Here is a 23,556-nt window from a genome sequence, read left to right on the forward strand (position 1 = left end):
CTGGGCGTCAAGGACTGTGAGGGGGAGCAGAAGCCTGTGGGCAGCAGGTCTGGGTCGGGGGAGGCATTTGGAGCAGAGTCTGTAGAAGCTTCTAGTCAACTTTTTTCTTTGTCTGGGTCACTCATGGAAAGAAGGAGGGAGCAGAAACTGAGAGGGACATGTAACAGGGGAGAAAAGAAGGAGCTGTGGGAAACGTGTCCACATTTAATTATCTGCTCATCCTTCAAGAAAAGTTCCCTGCATGTCTCCTATGTCCTGGGCTGTCTCCCTCCAGGAATGCCCGTCATGAGAGGGCATGCAGCCCCTGGCCTAGGCCTCTGCCCCTTTAGTCCTACCCCCAGGTCCCGATCCTCCCCCATCCTTTCCACTCTGTTACGCAGAGGGTTAGGCTGGGAGTAGCCATCAGAGCAGCTGACCTGGGACTTCTCAACATTACTGTAAATGTGGATTCCTTTTTCCCAAGGAGCCCCCATAATCACATAATCTAGAGATGGTCTCCAAGGAAACCACCCACTCAGCTGCCTCATTCAGCTCCCTCTGCAGACTTCTTCCACAGAAGCCCTAGGACTCTGTTGATACCCTTCAAAAACCACTGGGTCAGCCGCCCCAAACAGGACCCCAAAAATTTCCTGGGAGTATTCATAGAGGTGCGTCACCTTGTCTAAGTTCCACCGGGGCCCTGACCCTGTGGACTGACCGCTCCTCTTGACCTTGTCCCTTCTGGGACAGACTTTGCCTTGCCCTCCCTGCCCCACAACTTACAGTCAGGCCGTCCGCTTCTTGTGGACGTAGATGGCAGAGGCACCAACCGCCAGCAGCACCTTGAAGCTTAGGAGGACAGCTGCGAGGAGTTGAATGGATAGTACCGGGCCTGCAAATCAAGGGGCAGGAGGGGCCATTAGAGGAGACCCTTCCCAGGGTCCTTCGCTCACTCCATCCGAGGCTACCTGCACCCACGAACCCTCTGAAGCTCCGAAGCTTCCTGTGGGCTCGCACTTGGGGCAGAAACCAGGGTAAAGAGGTTCTTCATCCGCATTCACCCCGCCAGCAGGCTGCCAGAGTTGTCGTCTTTGAGGGAGGGAGTGGACAGAGTGTGCAGTCAGGGACCCGTAAGTGTGGCACCTGGCTTACCGACTTGGTCCTCACACCCCTGTGGGGCAGGTAGTATTATCTTCATTCTGATGAGGAAACTGAGGCTCAGAGAGTTAGGAGGGGTACAGATTAACAGAATTCAAACCTAAAGAAATACATTTTCTTCCATAGAATGACACTGAGACTTTTCTTTATTGATAAGGACAAGTCCAACCCCACAGAGTCATAGCAATGAAAGTGAACAGGGCATTGGAGAGGAGCAGAGACAATCTTCACAGTGAGAGAGTCGCAGGGCAGATCTGGTTGGAGCCACAGACAAGGCTGGGTGACCTCATGTTCTCAGGAGCTGAGGGAGAACTCACAGTGGCCTGACCTCAGCAGACCTGCTGGCTCAAAAAATCCCTGGTAAGTCAAGGAAATGGGGTCACAAGCTTGGGAGAGACTCAAACACCACCATCCAGCCCACCCTGAACCCAGTCCTGATGTCAGCTGAAATCTTTCTCTTAGACACAGAAATACAGATTTGCAGATTTACAACAAGCAGTTTTTGTTTTTAAAATAAAAAAATAATGATATTACAACAGTTTCTCAAAAATAAATAATCCTTAAAGTAGAACTGGACGCCACGCCATATTTCCTGTAGGGTGTTGAAGGATGGCAGTTGTCAGCTGAGAGGCTCTTTGGGACACTCTGTCAATTGAAGAGAGTTTCATTGCCAAGTTTGCATTTCCTCCTAACGGGCAGCCCCCATCAAATTACTGGCTAGACTTGGAGTATAAAGGCTCAGCACCCTCCCCTCCATTTATACAGCTCTCAAAGACTGTTCTGTCCATTTCTCTGTTGGCCAAGTCTGGTGCCTGCATTGTGGGTCAGCAGCTCCCTCTGCCAGTCCTGCTCTCTCATGCCCTCAGACATGTGGACCCTGACAGCTCCCCCCAGTAAGCTCCCTACATTCTTATAGACATTTAGAGTCTGCTTCCCAGGAAACTGACCTATGGGAGTTCAACTGGGTGTGATCTGGAAAGCAAACTGGACCACTCTCTTACACCATCTACAAAAATAAACTCAAAATGGGTAAAGTACTTAAATATAAGCCCTGAAACCATGAATCTCTTAGAAGAAAACATAGGAAGTGAACTAGCTGACATCAGTCTGAGTGATATCTTTTTGGACACCTTCCTCGAACAAGGGAAACAAAAGAAAAAATTGACAAATGGGACTACATCAAACTAAAAAGCTTCTGCACAGGAAAGAAAATCTTCAACAAAACAAAAAGGCAACCTACTGACTGAGACAACACATATGCACAAATGACATATCTGACAAGGGATTGATATCCAAAATATATAAGAAACCCATACAACTCAATAACAAAAGAATTAAAAATCTGATCCAAAAATGGGCAGAAGACACAAAAACACATTTATCCAAACAGGACATACAGATGGCCAACAGCCATATGAAAAGAGGTTCAATATCACTAATCATCAGGGAAATACAAATAAAAACCACAATGAGATTCCAACTCACCCAAGTCGGAATGGCTATTACGAAAAAGTAAGCAAATAACATACGTTGGAGAGGATGTGGGTGAAAGGGGATCCTTGTACTTGTTGGGACTACAAACTGGTGCAGCCCCCATGGAAAACAACATGGAGAGTCCTCAAAAAAACTAAAAATAGATATACCATATGAACCGGCAATTCCACTTCTAGGTATTTATCCCCCCCAAACCTCCCAAGAGCACTAATTTGAAAGCATATATGCATCACTATGTTCACTGCAGCATTTTATTTACAATAGCCAAGATATGGAAGCTACGTAGGTGTTGGTGGATAAATTAATGGATTAAGAAGATGTGCCATATATATAGAATAGAATATTACACAGCAATAAAAAGGAATGAAATCTTGCCATTTTCTACAGCTTGGATGGATCTAGAGGATATTATGCTAAGTGAAATAAGTCACACAGAGGAAGATAAATGCCATATGATTTCACTTATATATGTATTCAAAAAACAAAACAAAAACAGACTCATAGAAACAGAGACCAAAGGGAAGGTTACCAGAAAGGAGTGGGTGGAGGGAATGGGTGAAAAAGGTGAAGGGAAATATAGTACATAATATTGTGATAAGTTTGCATGGTGACAGATAATTACTAGAATTAGTAGGGTAATCACATTGTAAAGTAGAAAAATGTTGGATCACTATATCAATGCACCTGAAATTAATGTAACCAATATAATACTGTATATCAGCTATACTTAATTTAAAAAATATATAAATCTATTAGGTAAAAGGGAAAAAAATAGTTTTAGAGAAGGCTTTGGTAAAATTGGTGAATCCATAAATATTTTTACAAAGATGGTGCTCTTTATAACATGCAAAATTAAAATATGAAAAGAAAAATATCATATTACACCATCAAACAATTTTGTCAGGAAAAAAATGATTCCATAAAACATCCTGACTATTCCTTATTGATTCTTAGAATTCATATCCTTGTATATACATTGTTAACTATAACATTTTCACAATTAAAAAAAACCCCTCTGAAATGCAATTTAGAGACAGGATCACTCATGAGCACTGGTGGGAGGTAGAGCAGGGCTCAGCCCCACTTAGCCTAGTGGTGCAATTGTTAAAATTTTCACTGGGATGGTATAAACAGAGGAAGGGAATACTTGGGCATTAAGAATTTAAAAAAGAGTTGGCAATGGTAATTATAAGAACTATAAGATTGGATGGCTGTTGCTGGGACATCATAAATTTGGAGAAAAACAAAAAAAAGCTAAGAGTGATTAAGTACAAGGTAAAGGTTAAGTGTGAGCCACAGACTTCTTGATAGCATTACAGATTGTATTCTTCTAGAGCCAGAGAACATACAAAGTTGAGATTTAGGCCAAGGACATAATTCTAGAGTAACAGAGCCTCAGAGGAGGTTGAATTCTCCACTTCAATGGGCCTGCTCAGCCAGAATAGGGCCCTGATGGGGAAATAGGGGACCCTGAGGTAGGGGCCTATGGGCCAAAGCACTCAACAGTCTTCAGCCCCCTTCTGGGCTGCTGAGACAATGGCAGCCACACAGATGCTTATCTCCAAATATGGCTTCTCAAAACCAAAGAAAAAACACAAAAGAGAAAATAAACCCTGCACACAACTGGCTCTCAGTGTTACTTGAAGAGAAAATGAGAAAAAGTCAAAATAGCTGAGAATCAAAGCAGAAAAATCACCAAATCCTAGTGCACAATCTGCCAGGAGGCTGCTGTCCCACAGCCACAAGGAGAGGGGCAGCTGGCAAGGGGCCCGAGAGCTGTTTGGGAATTCCACCACCACCAATAGTAAACCCACCGCCACCTGGCGAAATGAAGTGTCCACAGATCAGAGCACAGATCACAGGGAGAGGTTTAAATTACGCCTGTTTGAAAGGTTGGCACAGAATCCCCATAGTCTGTGACTATGTTACCTTACCTGGCAAAAGGAACTAGTAGTGACTAAGTTAAGAATTCAAACGAGAACTTTATCTTGGATCTTCCTAGTGGAGCCAAGCTACTCACAAAGATCCCACTCAGTGAAAGAGGGAGGCGGGAGAGGCAGAGAAGGAGATGTGATGACAGAAGCAGAGCTGAGAGCGATGTGGGGCCCTTAGCCAAGGGGTGAGGGCAGCCTCTAGGGGCTGGAAAAGCAAGGGTAGGGATTCTCCCCTAAAGCCTCCACAGGAAACCCAGTCCTGCCGACCCAGACCTCTGACCTCTAGAGCTGCAAGATAATAAACTGTGTTGTTTTAAGGCACTAACTCTGTGGTCACTTGTTTCAGGGCCTTAGGAAATTAACACAAGGAGGCAGGAACATTTTAAAAGGACAGGTGAGATCAAAGGTACAGGCACAATTTCAAATACACAGCTTCTGTGGGGAAAAGGGAAAAGGAGGAAAAGTGCTGTTTGGCAACTGAGTGCTAATGGGAAAAGGAAATGGCAGAGAGGGTTCTGAAAGACAAAAGAGAATGAAAAATTTGAGGACTCAGAACATTTCTCCCACTATTGAAACCAGCCATTCAGCATAAATCTGCAGTAACACATGTGGATTTTGCTACACTGACAGAGGAGAGGTTCATTCATCTCTAATTATTGTAAAACAGCCCAGTACCATAAACATGACCAAAATGTTTTACATCCTCAAACCAAGCCCATTGGAACAGGCCTGGTCTGCAGAGGCCTGAACCCTCAGATGCTAGGATTGGCTGTGGCGTCCAAGTGCTGAGGGTCACACAGGCATCTTGCCCTTTGCTCCAGCTTGTCAGCCTAGACAACCTGAAAACCATTCCCAGCCTTCGGACTCAGCAGGTGTGCCGGGTCAGACACACCAAAAGCAACAGGTAATAACACCCCTGGTCTGAGCCTCAAAAGGAGACAGAAGCTAAAATGCAGACCCAAGGTGGTCCAGACAAGATGACCAAGACTCACCTGTCCTGCTCTGCCTGTTCACAACTCTGACCCCTAGGATAACACCAGGAACAAGCATAGGAGCACTCTGAGGTGGAAGAGAAAGGCACCCTGGCTCGGGCCGGAGGACTGGAGGGTGAACATGGGGATCAGGCATTGCAGGTTGCACTCTCCTAACTCCCAGGCACAGAAGGCAACTCAAGTGTGGCTTAGAAAATCAAAAAGTCTGAAATCAGTAATCTGATTTTCTACCTCAGAAAACCAGAGAAGGAGGAACAAAATCAGCACAAAGCAAGTAGAATTAAAAAAAATCACACAGAACAGAGAAATAAAATCTATGAAATTGAAGATAGAGAACCAATGGAGAAAAATCAATATAAGAAAAAGTAAGTTCTTGGAAAAGATTGATGAAATGAGAAACTTGTAGCAAGCCTGACAAAGGATAAGAGGGCATGACACATCTCCAGTATCAGGAATGAAACGGCACCGCTGCACATCGCACAGACATCAAACGGCTAATGGGGGAATGTCAGGGCCAGCTTTTCACGCAGACATTTGACAACTTATGAAAAATGGATCACATTCCTCAAAAAGCACAACCTACCACAATTCACCCAATAGGAAACGAATAGCCCTAAGCTACTAAGGAGGTTGAATTACAATAAATTCCCAAAAAGAATTTTCGAGGCTCAGATGGTTACACAGGAAACTTTTACCAAGCATTTATATTTTAATTGAAACCAATTTAGGAGCACAAAAGAGCAGCTATAAAAGAAATTTGGAAAGTTTCAATACATGCTGTACTTTAGATAATATTAGGGAATTAACGATTAATTTAATTGTGTGCAAGGTATTGGTTTTGTAGAAAAACCAATGTCTTTGATCATATGACCACAAGATTACGGACTTTACTTGCAGCCGAATGTGCAAACACAACTAAATTATTAATGGACACATTTATGAAACTTCTATATATCTCTTCCATTAGGGAAATTGTCCTTTCCTTCCTATGTTTACTCTTGTAGCAGGCAGGGACATGGGCACTTGGTGACCCAGCAGATGAGGACACCATAGGACTTGCTGGGAGGAACATGGCCCTTTGAAAGCTCTTCTGGAGTAAAGACTTCTAGAAACCTGACCTAATCCCCTCCTGATGTTACATGAGAGAGAAATAAGACATATTCTGTTCATAGAAAAGGGGACTCTGTAGATCTTTGGGACAATGCCCAACTGATGGGGAATATGTTTCTAATTAGCACATATTAGTACACAAGGTCCCTGTACACAAGGATTCAGATTACTTGATTAGTTTAGTCCAGTCACCTGGTATTATGACAAGAAGTCTTCCCAACACCCTTCCTTTGCTCCCTGAGGCCCTTCTGTAAAACTCCAAACTCAACAATGTGGTTGACAAGAAAAAAGACCTTAAAGGAACTGAAATTTGCATGTAGGAAATGTTCAATGAACAACTGTGACTACTGCTGGTTCACTGTCGTAAACAGAGAGCAAAGAGGGTCCATGCTGTGACCACTCACAGTCACCTGGGTGCCAGGTCCAGATAAAGAAAGTCTACGATGGAATAGAGACCAGACCAGAAGGAGACTAGAAAGAGCCAGGAGGAGGGAGGGGCTGGCAGGGATGGTGAACACAGTGACTGTTCGGAGAAGAAAGCAAGAGGCAGGACACTGTGAGCAGGATGATCTCTCTCCCTCCCTCTTTCTTTGTTTAATGTATATTGGTGTCAAATATCTATAAAGATATGTACCAACCTCTTACCAGTGGTGACTATGGAGTGTGTGTGGGGTTTGGGGGAGGGGATCTCACTTTAAAATTCTACTTTCTATCTATAAACTTCTAGATTATTCTATAATAAGCATGAATCACTACTTATAACAGCAAAAGTAAAGATACAATTTAAATGGAGCTGGGTCAGTTGGAGTGGAGGCCTCACCAGAGGATCCCTCTGTGCTCTGGTTCTTCTCAGGAGCAGAGGCCTTCAGGGTGAGGCTTTTGGTGACTGCCGGCTGCCCATCGTGCTCCACCAGACAGGTGAGCGTCACGTCCTCCCTGCGGGCAGATAAGTTCACCGGGATCCAGCTCCTCCAGTTGAAGGTCCCATCCTTGTTCGCTATGCGGGTCAAGGCCGTTTCTGTTCGGGACGTGTTTCCATTCTCCAACCAGGTCAGCTGTAGGCGCTGGGGGTAGAAGTTCTTCACCTGGCAGGTGACGTTCACCTGGTTCTTTGACACTGTGTGTTGTTGGGTAACCTCCACGGTGGGCGGAACTGAAACAGCACAGGGCAGAAGCTCTGACCTCATGGAACAGACAGATCACAGGGGAGCGCTCCCTAACTTAGCTCCCCCACTGCAAGGGTATCAGAGGACAGGCGCTCAGACACCGACAGTACTCTTTCACATGAATGAAATCACTAAACACAGTGCCCTGCACACAGTAGGTGTTCAAGGACTGGTAGCTGCTATTAGGATAACATAAGTGAAGTCAATAAGCACAGCCCTGGTATGCAGTTGGAGCATAGTAACTGTAGAAAAATAAATGAAATCACCAAGCACATAAGAGCTTGGCTGATAGCAGGTGCTCAGTTATTGGAATTGCTACTGGTAAAGTAGCTGAAACTACCAAGTACAGTGGTAGGTGTTCACTTGGCAGCTACCATTAAACAGTGTGAGTGACAGGTACTTCCAGGTGCCTGGTGAGGGGAAGGACTGTCAGGAATTAGAATCCAGGAAAATCAAACTCTGGAGCAAAGAGCAGGGGGAGGAGCAGGCCTGGAGGGCAGGGGCCAGGTGTGGGCTGGCGCTGGGTGTGAGGGGCATCTACCTCGGATGATCTCAGACAAGTTGGCAGTCCCACGAAGAGGAGTGTCTCCCTTTAGGGTGTCGTGGGCCACCTGGCAGATGACCTGGGAGCGAACATCCCCCGGGGCCAGCACCACCGTGGCTGTGCTGGAGATGCTGTAGGAAGGGCTGTCTCCCTCTGGGTCCACGGTGGTCTGGGAGGCTCGGAGCACATTCCCATCTTTGAACCATTTCAGGATGATGTTTCTGGGGGAGAAGCCGTAGGACTTGCAGGTGAAGTTCACCGTCTGCCCAGGTGTGGACCTCCCCGTGGGGCCCGATACCTCGGGGGGAGAGGGTTTGGCTTTAAAGGAACATAATAAACAAAGAACATGACTGTGGTTATTGCCACTAATGACAAGCATGTGACACTGTCAAAACCTTCCCATCTATTGTTTTTTATCCTTCCAATAATGCGGGGAGGGCGTGTCATCATCCTCATCTTACAGAGGGGGACACTCATGTCCCCAGAGGTGAACTCTGAGCAGGGGGCAGGGCTGACAAGCAATTGCAGGCCTGAGTTCAAAGTCCACCTTCTTTCCTTGCCCGGTGATTTCCCACCAGCCTGGGCACAGGAACAAAATTACTGATGAGTTTCACTCTTCTTATTAACTCTCCTAGCTGGTCTTTCCTGGAGCCTTCCCAACCCCAGAGAAAGTGTTTACAGAAGTAAAGGCAGGGAAGCAGTGGGGTAAAGGGACCCCTATGACAGCTGGACCCAGGTTGGCCAGATGAGGAGAGGTGTCGCGGGGCACATCCCGGTTCCATCTGTGAAATGGGACAACGGGCATTTCTCCTTCCCGGACTGCAGTGAGGGTTAAATCAGGCTGTTATCATAAGACCTGGTCTCACTACTTCTGAAACTATCTGTTTTTTAGGCAGTAAGAAGGCAAACTCAAAGCAGAGTGGAAACACCAAGAAACGCCTCAAATCTTGCTCCCCACAGCTGCTGTGCAAAACCCAGATGAAGAAGGCTGACAAAGGACCCAAGAATATACACTGTGGATAGGACAATCTCTTCAATAAATGGTATTGGGAAAACCAAAAGACACATGCCAATGAATGAAACCTGACCACTATTTTAGCATACAAGAATCAACACAAAATTGATTAAAGACTTGACTGTAAAACCTGAACCATAAAACTCTTAGAAGAAAACACTGGCAGTAAGCTCATTGACCTTGGTCTGGTGATGATTATTTGAACTGACACCAAAAGCACAGGTAGAAAAAGCAAAAATAAATAAGTGGGACTATACCGAACTAAAAAGCTTCTAAACAGCAAAGAAAATTGTCAACAGGATGAAAGGGCACACATGAAATGGGAGAAAATATTTGCAAATCACATATCTGATAACAGGTTAATATCCAAAATATATAAAGAAGTTATATAACTAAATAGCAAAAAAAGAAAAACCCAAATGATCTAATAAAAAGTGGGCAGAAGATACGAATAGACATTTTTCCTAAGATGACATACCGCTGGCCAACAGGTACATGAAAAGATGCTCAATATCACTGATCATCAGGAAAATGTAAGTGAAAGCGCAATGAGCTGGGACCTCCAGGAGCGCTGAAACCTCGCACTGTTAGGTTGGCTGTTACCAAAGGACAAGAAACAGCAGGAGTTCAAAGAGGGTGCCCAGAAAAGGCGCTACTGTTGGGGGGAATGTAAGTTGGTACAGCCCGAGGGAAACCGCATGAAGGTTTCTCAAAAAATTAAACATAGAACTACCATATGATGGAGCAATTCCACTTCTGGGTATTTTCTAACAAAAACAGGAACGGAACTCAAAGAGATGCACACGTCCCTATGCTCACTGCAGCATTATTTACAACAGCCACGATATGAAAACAACCTAAATGCCTACCGATGGATGAATGCATAAAGAAAATGCGCTGTACACATATGCAATGGGATATTATTCAGCCATGAAAATATGAAATCTTACTGTTTTCAACAGCACGGGTGGACCTTGAGGTCACTGTGCTACGTGAAATAAGTCAGAGAAAGAGGCAAATACCTTATAATTTCACTTATAGGTATAATACAAAAAATACACATTCAAACTGATAGATACAGGGAATGGATCATTAGTGGTTGCCAGAAGGAGGTGTGGGGTGGGGTGAAATTAGTAAAGAGGTTCAAAAGTACAAACTTCCAGTTATAATACAAAGAACTCATGGGGATGTAATGTAAAGTATGGCAACTACAGTTACTAATACTATAGAACCTATTTGAAAGGTGCTAAGAGAGTAGATCTTAAAAGTGCTCATCACAGAAAAAAGATGTTTATAACTATTTATGGTAACGACTATTAACTATACTTATGTGGTGATCATTTCACATAATATATAATATCAAATCATTATGTTGTACGTGTGAAACTAATATTATGTTATATGTCAGTTATACCTCAATTTTAACTTGATGTTTATTGTTGACACTTATTACAGACGTCCCCATACCCCCCCCATTTGCTCACCTCCACCCAGCCTCTGACCCCCCCCTTCCCTCTGGCCATCACCATGCTGTTGTGTGTGTCTATGGGTTATGCATGTATGTATGTTCTTTGGCTAATCCCTTCATCTTCTCCCCTCCCCCGTCCCCTCTGACAGCTATCAGTCTCCTCCATGTATCCATATCTCTGTTTCTATCTTGTTCCTCAGTTTATTTTGTACATTAGGGTCCACATATAAGTAAGATCATATAGTATTTGTCTTTCTCTGCCTGGCTTATTTCACTTAGCATAATACTCTCCAGGTCCATCCAGCTGTCCCAAAGAGTAAGAGAGCCTTGTTTTCTACAGCTGCACAGTATTCCATGGTGTGAATGTGCCACATTTTCTTATCCACTCATCTACTGATGGGCACTTGGGTTGTTTCCAGATCGTGGCTGTTATAAGTAACGCTGCTAGGAACATAGGGGCGCATATATTCTTTCTGGCTGGTGTTTCGGAATTCTCAGGATGTAGTCCCAGAAGTGAGATCACTAGGTCGAATGGCAGTTCCATTTTTAATTTTTTGAGGAAACTCCATACTGTTTTCCACAGTAGCTATACCAGCCTGCATTTCCACCAACATTGCATTAGGGTTCCCCTTTCTCCACACCCTCGCCAGCACTAGTTTGTTGATTTGTTGATGGTGCCATTCTGACAGGTGTGAAGTCATATCTCACTGCGGTTTTAATTTGCATTTCTCTGATGATTAGTGACGTTGAGCATTTTTTCATATGCCTATTGGCCATCAATTTTTTAAAAAGTGCTTGAAACTACCAATTGATAGTCATCTCCCTCTTTTTTTAAATGATCCCCTCAGGAAATAAATTAGGCCAACAGGTTTTCCAAACACACACACAAGATCTCAGGCGTTTTGTAGCATATTAGCTCATTACAGAAGATGGAAGCATTTTGAATAAAAGGAGTGCAGATTTTATTAGTGATATTTTGGTGTTTTGGGGCAGGAAAGGCTCTGGGGCTGAGCAGTGAGTATTGTGGAAATTCTAGCACCTGTTTAGACACACACATGTTTAGAGATGGGAAGGAGTCCCCAGCAAGGGAGCTGGGATCTGCCCCTCCTCGGGGCGGAGAGGGCAGGGGCCACTCTCAGCCCAGGCCTGCTCGTGGGAGGGTGTCCCTGCCACTCCCCTAGGGCTCACTCTCTTGGGCCTCTGATGAGCTGTCACTGGCACATGCTATTCTGAAGCACTTGTGCCCCTAAAGGTGCTGTTCTCTCAGCTCCAGCAGCAGGGGGAGCCACCGTTGTCAGGGGGGAAATTACAAGGTTTCCTCTGTGACCTTGGAGAACATCTAGCTCAGGGCTCTCTGCCTGGCTCTGCATTAGCATCTTCTGGGTAGTTAAAAAAATTCAGCTGCCAGGTCCACATTGAGCAGTTAAATCAGAATTCCCAGGGTGGAGACAGGGCCTGGGGGCCTTTTCAACAGAAGAGCCAGGAGGTGGCAGAGCTGGGCCATGCAGGGCGCTGGCCTATGTCTAACCACTGGGCACTGACGCTCAGTAACACCCTGAACCACCACATCTCGGGCTTCCTAGACATCCTCTCCTATCCTCACAACCCCATCCCCACTTCACAGATGGGGAAACTGAGGAATCCAAGGAAACAGGTGGCCAAGATCTGAGATGACAGCACCATGGTCACTGAGGGTCTGCTCTCCCAGCAGGGTCACTGTATCCTCATACCCTCCTGCGAAGGTTGATGGGATAACGCACTTCCTGCAGGTGGTGAAGCTGAGGCCCAGCAAAGTGAACCGGGTTACAATCTTGATATAATACATTGATTTGGGGGTTCTCCTCTACGCTGGGTGATTCAGACAGAGAACCTCAAATACTTTCAACTGTCTTAAAAGTTCATGATTTTCACAATTTTATAGATGACAAGGCTGAGGCTGAGAGAAATGAAAGGGCTGTCTTCTTCCTTCCCACTGTGTCCCAGGGTATTTCCCGTGGTCCCCAAACTTTCATGTCCATCAGTAGAGCATGGGCCCACCTTCAAAGACCTTACACTGACCACTGCCTTCCCCCTTTCTGTCTACATCCTTGACTTCAATGTAGGGAGGAGTCACCCCTGAGTGCCCAGGCCTGGGGAACCTCTAGCAATAAATGAAAGAATGGCTCCTGACAAGTGAGTCTAGAATATAAACTCTTGCTCACTTGGGGCCCGAGTGCCCTCTAGGAAATGCACCCCCATCCTCAGTCTGCAGAGACAGGAATAATGCCCATGTTGTTGCTTGGGGTGCTTCTGTGTCCATTACACGTTCTCAGGTTCTTGACTTTCTGGTTCTTCATTTTGGTTGGCAATTTGGATTCTTCTGTGGTCTCTTCATTTGTTTAACAAGTAGTCATGTGCATCCCATGGGCCACACCATCCTAAGATTCTGAGAATGAAACGGAGATGAGGCTTCCTTGTCTCATGGACCTTCCATTTTAGTGGGTTTGCTGTAAAAATCTCAGATTTGCCAAAACTTTAAAATTTATTTTCTATTGTAAGGGAGATGCATCTTTAACCTAGAAGGTGGTAGCGCCTGCGCTCCCCTGACATTTCCAGGGTTTAAACACTCTTGCCCGCAACACTCCCTCCCCCCAACACGCAGGGCCAGACACACCTTGGGCATTCGGCTGGCCATAGAGCCGGTCTGGAATCGGTGTGCAGCTGCTTTTGCGTCAGTGTTTTCCTAATCCAGTCCCTTCTGAGAAAAGATAGCTTATTCCAAGAATGTATCATTCGGTCACAGCCAGGAGCCGCCCCTGCTGTCTCAACAGGGTCTCACCCGAGCTCTCAGCAGGGGGCTCCTGCAGACCTCGGCGCATTTGTGTGGCTGCTGTCTACCCCTGGCCACGTGCACGTAGGCCTCAGCGGGATGTGCTTCAGCATCTGTGGCGCCTGTCTGGTTTTGTTCTTACCTTTGGCAAAAAATAGGGTTCAAGAAAACAGGCAGAGTAGAAAGTCAGCTCTTCTTCCATCAGTGCTCCTGAGATGGGCTCCCTCGTCTCCGCCTCTCTTCCAGCCCTGTCCCCTGGCTGCATCTTCCTGTTGTGGTGCGGATGCTTCACAGGTATGGGTGGCCATAACCAAGCAGAATTCTGTGCCAGACACATGCAGGACACAGTGCCCAGCATGGGAGTCCAGGGGTGACATGGGTTCCTGTCCCAACACTCCCTTGGTGGGTGTAAGCAGGTGGCTCCACAATAGGGCTCACTTTGCCCTGGAAAGTGAGTCTGGGGACATATTGCTTGCAGGCAACCAGGAACTTGGGGCAGTTCCAGGGATGTTGGGCGGATGCAGATGGTCCCAAGAAGGCTGGAGTGCATGGTGCCGCCAGCCTCCCTTGAGGTTTCGTTGTATCACAAGGCTCCCAAACCCGCCTTGCAGCCCCCCAGCCCTGAGCCTGCCTACCTCTGGTTGTTTGCCCTTAGCATGGTCTCTCCATCCACCCTGCCTTCTGTTCTGCTCCCTGCAGACACGGTTCCAGAAGTCCTTGCTTCCCCCAGAAACAGATGGCACTGAGGTGCCTGGACTCCCCTGCTAGCAATGTGACCTTGAGCAAGTCACTTCCTTCTGAGCTTTCACTTCCTGTGTGTGATGTGCAGGTGATGGGGTGGTCAGTGAACGATGCTCTCTCCACACGCTGGGGGGTGAGGCAGCTGTTGCACGAGGGGCAGCCCTAGGCGCTGACATGGATGCTTGATTTGGGGCGATGTGGCTGAAGGTGGAAGAAGCTCCCAACCACCTTGGGTCTCAGGATCTGAATGCGAGAAGCATCTGAATTTTAGGGAAGCCAATGAAAAGGAGAAATGCTCACTCCCTGTTCAATGGATCAGTGTAATGAGCTTTTATTCTGAGCCTACAATGCACCAGGATTTTCCATGGAAAGCGGTTCCTATTACAGGGCAGGACGGAGCTGACCTGGAGTCAGATCAGGTTCTGGAACGATCCCCTCAGTCACTGGCCATGTGACCGTGGGCAAGAACCCTGTCAGTTCTCAGCCTCAGGCTTCCACCTGTCCAATGGGGGGGTTGGGCTAAATGAACTAGGTCCCTGTGTGATGATATTCCAGGGTTGGGGATCCTGAGCATCTTGCAGAAAACTCTAAATGAGCACTTTTGCTATCTCAAGATGCTCAGGATCCTGAATCCTGGAATGTCGCCCACTTGGCAACCTCTGCCCAGGGTGAGAGACATTCTGAGGCCACCCAGCCATGCTCAGACACTTCAGCGACTGTGTGAGTTGGGCCCTAGATCATAGGAGGAATTTCTGGACAGACCCACAGGGACTTTTCAACCTCTGGGCATCTTCTCCCACCAGGGCTGCCAGAGTAAAGAGTGAGTCTGTGCCTCTTAAGAATTCTTCCCATGTGATGTTTCTGAGGACAAAATAACCACGTCCTCCCTCTCTGTGCCCTGGATGGATTTCTTCCTGTTGGAGGGGTGAGAATGGAGTTTCCTTGATCTGCAGAAGGGGTGAAGTCTGCCCATGAATCAGATCAAGACTACAAGCACCCACCACCGCACTGATTCCTAGCTGCTGCTCACAGAGCTGAGGGCATCTTTATTGACTGTTGTCACATGCCAGGGACACGGAATCCCACACTGTACTCACCACTCACGGTGAGCTGGGTGCCGCCTCCAGACTTGAATTCCGTGTCATTACTGGCTCCTCTCCGGAACTTCACACAGTAGTAGGTCCCCGCATCTGCTGGGGTGATGTTACTGATGCGGATGGAAAAGTCCAGGTTGTCTCTCTGCGTGGCATCTGCAGCACTTGTTACTCGGGGGAAGCGGCTGCTGTCTCTGAAATGGTAGATTAACTCCCGGTCTGGCCCTGTCCCTCTGAACCACTGTGCGGGCCCCACGGGGTATATGGAGGTCATGGTGCATCTCAGAGTGGCCGTCTCTCCGGCTGCGACGGACACTGGCTCCTGAGGCTGAATCACCTGCGGCTCCTCCTCACCTGCCCCTCCTGGAGGGAAGCACAGAGCAGTTAATGATGCATCGCATGTGATCCCGTGGGCTCTGCCAAGTGTCTATCAACAACCGCTTTCATCGGCGAGTGCGCACCCTGAGCGGGCCTGAGCTCAGCACATTGCATGTGTCATACATGTAACCCTCACAACGAGCCTGTAATGTGACTATTACAAATGAGGAAACTGAGGCACAGAGAGGTAACATAATGTGGCAGAGAGGGGGTTTAAGTTCTTCCCCACCAAGCGGTTCTGCTGGTGCCAGCAATGGAAGGCGCACTCTGGGCCAGTTTGTCTTCTTTGCCCGGGACACTAAGGCAGCCATGGCTGATTGTCTGAGAACAAGGAAGTCAGCTGCAGAGAAACTGATTATCCCTTTAATATTTGTTTGTAAGGAACTGCAAAAGGAAAACCACTTCTTGCAAAAGACTCATTGAATCCTTACCCAATTTCAACATTAACTTCTCTCATTAAAGGGACTGTGCAGTACTTGCTGCTGAACCTGAGCTACAGGTTGGAATTGAAATAGAGTGGAACCTCAGTTCTCAAACTTAATTTGCTCTGAAGGCTGTTAGAGAAGTGATTTCTTTCGAAACCGAATGATTTTTTTCACACTAGAAATAATGTAAATTGAATGAATCAGTTCCAGACTCCAAATGATTCTCTGTTTTAACCTTTCTTCTCTGTAATACATGTCTAATGTACTGTTTAATCTATAAATACTTTAACAACAAAAAGGACATGAAATGTAAATGAAAATTTAACAAAAAGGAAATGTACAGCAAAAAATGAAAATTTGTATACACACTAGAACTTACCTTTAATGTTGAGAGCTAAGGATGACTGACTATGGAGAGGAGGGATGGAGGATGGAGGATGGAGGATGGAGGGATGGAGGGATGGAGGGATGGAGGGATGGAGGATGGAGGGATGGAGAACGGAGGGATGGAGGGATGGAGGGATGGAGGATGGAGGATGGAGGGATGGAGGATGGAGGATGGAGGATGGAGGATGGAGGATGGAGAGATGGAGGGATGGAGGATGGAGGATGGAGGGATGGAGGGATGGAGGATGGAGGGATGGAGGGATGGAGGGATGGAAGGACGTTATTGTTCGGTAGGGGATTCCCTTCCATAAAAATCTGAGGCAGCTGTCCTCCTGAGCTCTTTGTCCCTTTTGTCTCTGCTCCACTTGAACTTGCTTCAGGCTCACCAGGCCTGTCTCACTAAAACCTATCCAATGATGTTTGTTTTTTGCCTGTGTTTTAACACTTGCCTGAAGTGAAACACTGCATTGTGACTGAACAAGTTTATCCCTTTTTGGTCAAGGTGCTATCTTCTCAATAAAACTTTGCATTTCTCCCCTTTTCCCAAGCATTTCCTGGAATAGAGAAGTAGGAACATGCTCCCTTCCCTCCTCCGCTGAAGCCCCTTAGCTGCCATCTGCTGCTGCTCCCTCTGAAGGTCTTGGAGTTCCTTGGTGGTCAGCTCGGTGTTGTGGTCCCCCACCAACTCCTCCACACCGTCACCATCCGCCTGCACGCCCAGGGACTTGCCCGGGGACACAGTATCCTCCACAAAACACACAGGCGATTAGCCCTCCATGTCACAGTCAACTTGTTTTCATGACATTGTTTTTCTTGAAAACTTGCGGATTTTCAGAATGTTGGATGAGTAGAGGCTTCAACTTAAAGTCCCCACTTGCATTCCCAAGGAACAATTAAGTCAGCTGCCCTCCATTGGCTTGCGTCCTGGCAATGACTTCTCCTCCTGTCTGATGTAGGTCCTCTTCGGCATTTTCTTCCAGAAGAGGCCTATCTCATCACAATTGAACGCTAGTTGGGGAACAAATCCTTTGGCCTTTATGTATTGTTCAAATTCTGTCAACAAAATGATCAGCAGCTGCTTTGTTAGAACTGGCAGCTTCCCCGGGCCTCACTACACTATGAATGTCACTTCTTTTCTTAAATTTATCGAACCCCACCCCCTACGAACCTTTAACGGATCACTTTCAGCACTCATTCCAAGGGTGTCTTTCAGGAGGTCAGCATGCAGCATCTTCACTTTTTCACATATCGTTGCCTCTGAAATGCTATCACCGGCTAACTTCTTTTCATTTATCCAAGTCAACAACAATTTTCTACTTCTTCAATAGCCTGTGGTCATTTTTTCATGAGCACTGTCACAACCTTAGCAACATCGGCACTCCTGATGGCCTCTTTATATTTTAAAATTGGGCTAATCATCGATTTCTCCATGCGATGCTCGGTAACCAGATCAGACACTCAAACACCTCTATCATACTTTGCAGTTATTTCTTTTTTAAGCTCTATTGTTGTTCTCACAACTTTGCTTTTCCTTTTGCTGCTATCACTAACTTTCTTAGGACCCATGGTGACATACTATACATATTTAATAATAATAAGCATCAACAAAAGCCAAAAAAACACAAAAATATTCACAGCACAATTTCCTGAGATGTTAACAACGCAAGGTTTAGCATGACTCGTACTTGTGCATTCTCTCCTTTGTTTGTTTCCTGAGAGACATGTGACTAATCATGCAGGTATCAGCATAAAAGGGTTGTCAGGTCCAAAACCGAAGTTTTGTTGGACAACCGAGACGTTTTTACCTTGAACAGCTCAGTAGAGAACTGCGTTGTTCAAGAAGGGAGACATATGAGAACTGAGGTTTGACTGTAATAAAATCAGTTTTCCAGGTTGTGGTTCAATTTCAGAATGCTTTCCTATTGTGAAAAGAAAGGTTACCAACAAAGAATGGGAAACAATCAGAAGCTTTAAGGATGAATGGACTCGGCTGCATATGTGTTATAGGAATTGGGCCCTGAAAGAAAGCTTCATAGAAGCCATAGGTGTTGGACTAGGGTTTGAATTGCAAATGCTTGAATTTGCCATATCCTCGTTAAACCTGGAGACAGGCCATTTTTATAAAGAAACACATTTGTCTCTGGATGGAAAAGACAAAAAAGAATGGGTGCTTGAGGAAAGCAAAATAGATGAGCCCGATCTCGTTGCAGTAGCTCTTAGGAAACAGATGGGTCCAGACATCAGGATGCTTCATCTCAAGATGATTCTAAACCACCCAGGAGCAATTCACTATTAACTGTGGTGACTTAGTATCATCTGCTGTTCCCATGAGCCCTGAAGACCCTTGATTTTGGGACTGTTTTTACTTCACAGAGGAAATTCTGATAGGAAATAGTACAAAATCATGATATGATAACTAAGGAAGGGAAACGAAAACTGTAATATTCTGTATTCACTAAAAAAATAAATCCCTGGTCTTATCCAATTTCATCTCACAAAACACTTTGGAAAAGAAAAATACAACTTTTCTTCTTAAAAGAGCATACTCCCAGTTCAAGATAGCTTAGGAAAACACATGCTTACACTTCATTCCTCCCCAGGATCACACTGAACTGACAGAGAAACAGAAAAGGGTGGCAGAATCTTGAGTGATACGCTCAGACCTCATTTTATTGTGCTTCGCTTTATTGTGTGTCACAGTGGCTGCGTATTTGACATGTGGAAAGTAAGGAGACTCTCCACCAGCAAAAAGATTATGACTCATTTTATTACAGAGATCTGGGACCGATCCCTCAATATCTCTGAGGCATACTGAACATGCTTGTAGAAAAAAACAGAAAATGCAAATATGCAATAAGGAAACATTTAAATTTCTGTCTTTCAGACACAACTATATCAGAGATAACTATTTCTAAAAACTTTTTCTTGGCAAATAAATTCATATTAATATACTTGTTTTTAATAAAATTTGGAACATACTATTTTGTAATTTTTTTCCTCTTGCACATCCAGTGTTAATAAATAATTTTGTAGCATGAATTTCAATGGCTCTAAAGTATTCTGTTGCATGGCTAATATCAATTAGGATGCTTTGGATCACAGATAAATGTCCAAACATAACTGACTTAAGCAACCAAGGGCATTAATTATCTCACATAACACACAGCTCAGAGGTGTCATTAAAGAAACTTTTTTGCCTCAGCCTCAGTTTGTTTTGCCTTAGGCTTGTCTCATGGTCACGAGAACTGCTGCTGTAGCTTCCAGCTTTACTTCTTCATAAAATGGCATCTAAAAGTCACGAAAGGCTATTTCTCCTCTCACATCTGTTTTGTCAGTGAGGAACAGAGAAGAGCAAAAACTCTGCCATCTGTGCATCTGTAATTCTCATGTTTACACCTGTGACCACGGCCTTTCCTCTGAACTCTGGACTTGTATGTCCAACTGCCCACTCACATTTTTCTTTAGATGGAAAGAAACATGTCACAGTTAACATGTCCAAAGTGAACTCCTGAGTCCCCCACAGCTCTCTCTATCTCGCCTGAGGCACCTTTATTCTTCAGTGCTCAGGTCCCGAACGTGTGGGGTCTTTCTCTCCCACCCTGAATCTAATGCCTCAGAAATCCTGCAGCTCCCCTTCAGCATGCACCCAGTTTCTCCATCTTTCCCGTCTCCACTGGCTGCTGTCCTGGTACAAGTCACTTCTTCCTGACTGCACGAATGCTCTTCTCTCTGCGTCCAGTTGTAGTCTGTCCTCAAGAAAATATTATGATAACTGAAAACTTATATCAGATTATGTCACTTCTTTCTTCAAAACCTTACAATGGTAACCTTTGTCTCAGAGCAGAAGCTTAAGTACCTGAACACAGCAGGAAGATTCCACTCTCAGGGCCTTTGCACATGCTGTTCCCATAGGAAGGCTCATCCCCCAGATGACCACATGGCTCTCCCACAGCCTGCTGTTAACCTTGGCTCAGGCTCCTCCTTCTCCGTGATGCCCACCCAGACTACACTGTTTAAAACACATCCCACCTTACAGATTCCCTCAACTCTCTTGTCCAGCAACATTTAATTTTTGCTTTAGCACTTATCACTTTCTAATATTCTATATTATTTACTTATTTATTATGCCCCTTGTTTACTGTCATTTCCCCACTGGGATTATAAGCCCCATGAAAACGGCTACTTTATCTTTTTTATTCACCACCACAGCCCAAGTTCCCATAATGGTTCCTGCACATAGTAGGTATCCAAAAAACATGTGTATTATATGTGTGAATTGCCCAGTCAGACTGCTCCCCGAAAAAGTGAAGCCTATTTCCAGTGGGCAAATTTGTGGAAATTATGTCAGAAACTGAGTTTTCCAACCAGATGACTTGGAAAAAACAAAACAAAAACAACAAAAAACCCCAGGAGCATCTTGTGCATAAGCAGGAAGCAGACAACCACAAACCCTCCCCACCGCACCCACCCTTCCCCACACCCCTGGTCACTAGCGGCAGAAATCTCATGGGCAGGACACGGGGAGAAGGTGAAACCAGTGAGCTCCAGCGTCAGGCTGTTTGAGTTCCAGTAATGGCTCTACCATTTACCCCTGAGCGCCTTGGAACTCTGTGCTCTGCTCTCTCTCCTGCGGGCAGGGTGACAAGAGGACCTTCCTTGGAAATGATGGCGACATGAGATAACGACGCAAGAATTTCCAACGGTGTCCCCAGTGGGGAGCGGTCAAGGAACTGAAAAGTCACCGTTCATTATACTTCCTGGGGCCTCGATGCCTCAACAGACATCAGGGGATATAGAGAAGGAAATGGATATAGACACAGATGCAGGTGCAGATGCAGATGCAGGTGTCGGTGTAGGTGTAGTTATAGAAATAGACATGGATATAGATGTTGACATGGATATAATTACAGAGATAGGTCACAGGGGCAGGAGTCTCTGTATCTTTTATCCCATTTTTCCTCCTCACTGCATCCATCACGGAAGAGGGATGCCATGATTATAAGGCACAAAATTCTACTCACTTTACCAAGAGAGAAGCTTGCTTGTCTTGACGGTTTGGGGAGGGTAAGTGGTAAGTTGAGAGAAGTAGAGAGGAGGGAGAGTGCCTGAGAGGCAGAGGGAACTAACGCTCTGTTCCCGTGCATTTCATGTGGACTGGAAAGGATTTGAAGAGAACAGAAGGAAAAGCTTTTCACAAGTCCCATGCGCATGTGTGTGAGTGTGTGTGTGAACTCCCTCACACCCACTCACACACACACACAAACACGCACAGATACATGCATCACAAATATATAGAGAGTGTGGCCTTGCCTGCTGGAACACAGGGTGCTTTCAGGGTTAAGTAAAATTATAATACACATTAAAAGCTCAGCAACACACTTGGCACACAGGAACCTGTAGCACATTAACAAACGTTCCTGAGCAAACAGCAGAATCTGAACTGCGGGTTTCTGAGCGGCCCGATGGGTGATGAGGATTCTTCGGTTTACTTCTCTGTGTTTTCTGGCTTTTCCACAATCAGCCTCCACTGCGAAGCTGTGTAACATGGTTAAAAGAATGAGCTCTGGGGCTGCTCGGCCTGGGCTTGAATCCCTGCTGAACCACTGCCTCACAAAGGTGACACTGGACAAGTCAATCTCTCTGCCTCAGGTTCCCCATCTGCAAATAGGGGGTAGTAGTCATAGTCCTCACACAGGGACGTTGTGAAGATTAGAGAGTTTAATACACACAAAGTTGTCACTGTTGTGGTCTGAAGCATCATCTGTTTTGACGCCTCTGGTAACCAGGTGCAGGCTCTGGACCCACAGAGAAAATGCTCAGATCCCTGATTTCATGCTCTCAGGTATGGCTCTGTCTTTGGCCTTCTGTGCAGCCCTGGATCATACACCCTGTTTTCCTGGAGACTCTAAAATTTCAGGAGCAGAAAGAGGTCGAGGGGGAGTGAGAGGGGAGTGTACCCCAAGGGGTGCTCACCTGTGAGGCCCAGCAGTAGAGTCAGCAGCAGGCAAGGAGGAGGGTGGGGCCAGGAGGCAGGGACAGGCATCCTGGAGGCCTGGGGAGCCTGCCGTGTCCAAATGTGTGCTGGGAGAACCCGGACTCCCTGCTCTGTGAGAGGAATGAAGCCCCACCTCCTGTGATATAAGAGGAAGAGCCTAGGATGGGGTGATAAGGCTGTGGTACAGCAGCTGCTTCTAGATTCTGAACAGTTCCTGCTTCTAGGTTGTGAAATAAAGTCAGGCAGAGTAGGCAAATACAGGGTGAGAATTGCTCATCTTAGTTTTCAGAGAGGCTTGGGCAGGCCTACAGGAAATTGTGCTTCCCCCTGCCTAGGGCCTCTGCTCTCCACTGGACCCCTCAGCGCATCTGAGGTCTTCATGGTGGTGCCCCATTGGGAGCCCAGGACGAGAAGGGTCTTTGGTTGTGGGCTGTGTCCCAAACCCCAACCCCAGGATCCTAGCATGGAGCTGGCTCGTGGCCTCATGCACACCAGCCTCAGCAAGGGCTACTCAGCAGGAGGAAGGAAGAGGGCTCACCTGAGCCTGGTCCACACTGGGATGGAACCAGGCCTGCTCCTGAATGACTCTGTATCTCAGCCCTTTATTGGTGTAACTTAGCTCAAATGTAAGTGTAAGGTGGACCTCATAACTGGTATGTGCCTCCATCCAACAAAAGGAATAGTATCCGGACTTCTTCAGGGAAGGGAAGTAGGTCATATGACCCAGCAATTACACAGCATTTATCTCAGAGACATGAAATCTTATGTCCACACAAAAATATGTGCATGATGTTTATAGTAGCTTTCTCTATAATAACAAAAAACTGGAAAATGTCCAATAATAGGTGAATAGTTAAACAAACTGGT

At 45.9% G+C, this 23,556-nt stretch overlaps 1 protein-coding gene and 1 pseudogene across 2 annotated transcripts; one reads left to right on the top strand and one right to left on the bottom strand.

Moving 5' to 3' along the window:
* Positions 1-764: 764 nt before the first annotated feature.
* Positions 765-22,737, bottom strand: LOC107539327 (signal-regulatory protein beta-1). 2 transcript variants are annotated; one of them, XM_087818568.1, is made up of 6 exons: positions 22,668-22,737; positions 15,508-15,867; positions 8,375-8,695; positions 7,488-7,820; positions 4,731-4,763; positions 765-850 (listed from the first exon to the last, which is right to left on the bottom strand). In XM_087818568.1, the coding sequence occupies exons 1-6, from the start codon at positions 22,735-22,737 to the stop codon at positions 765-767; spliced, it is 1,203 nt and encodes a 400-aa protein (XP_087674694.1). The 2 variants fall into 2 exon arrangements, with proteins under 2 accessions (XP_087674694.1, XP_087674693.1); XM_087818567.1 differs by lacking the exon at positions 4,731-4,763 and having other exon boundaries at positions 765-871.
* On the top strand, positions 16,078-19,102 carry LOC107539328 (L-aminoadipate-semialdehyde dehydrogenase-phosphopantetheinyl transferase pseudogene; annotated as a pseudogene).
* Positions 22,738-23,556: the final 819 nt, after the last annotated feature.

The sequence above is a fragment of the Miniopterus natalensis genome, chromosome 7 (genome assembly GCF_054644295.1).
Source record: "Miniopterus natalensis isolate mMinNat1 chromosome 7, mMinNat1.hap1, whole genome shotgun sequence".
Lineage (NCBI taxonomy): Eukaryota > Metazoa > Chordata > Mammalia > Chiroptera > Miniopteridae > Miniopterus > Miniopterus natalensis.

What these genes read in the sequence shown, in the direction of transcription:
- LOC107539327 (XM_087818568.1), bottom strand. Translation starts at nt 22,737, where the DNA reads ATGCCTGTCCCTGCCTCCTGGCCCCACCCTCCTCCTTGCCTGCTGCTG. An exon ending in CACCCAGCTCACCGTGAGTG is followed by an intron (nt 8,696 to 15,507) that starts GTGAGTACAGTG and finishes GTTCCTTTAAAG; the next exon opens with CCAAACCCTCTCCCCCCGAG. An exon ending in CCCTTGGCTAAGGGCCCCAC is followed by an intron (nt 851 to 4,730) that starts ATCGCTCTCAGC and finishes TATCCATTCAAC; the next exon opens with TCCTCGCAGCTGTCCTCCTA.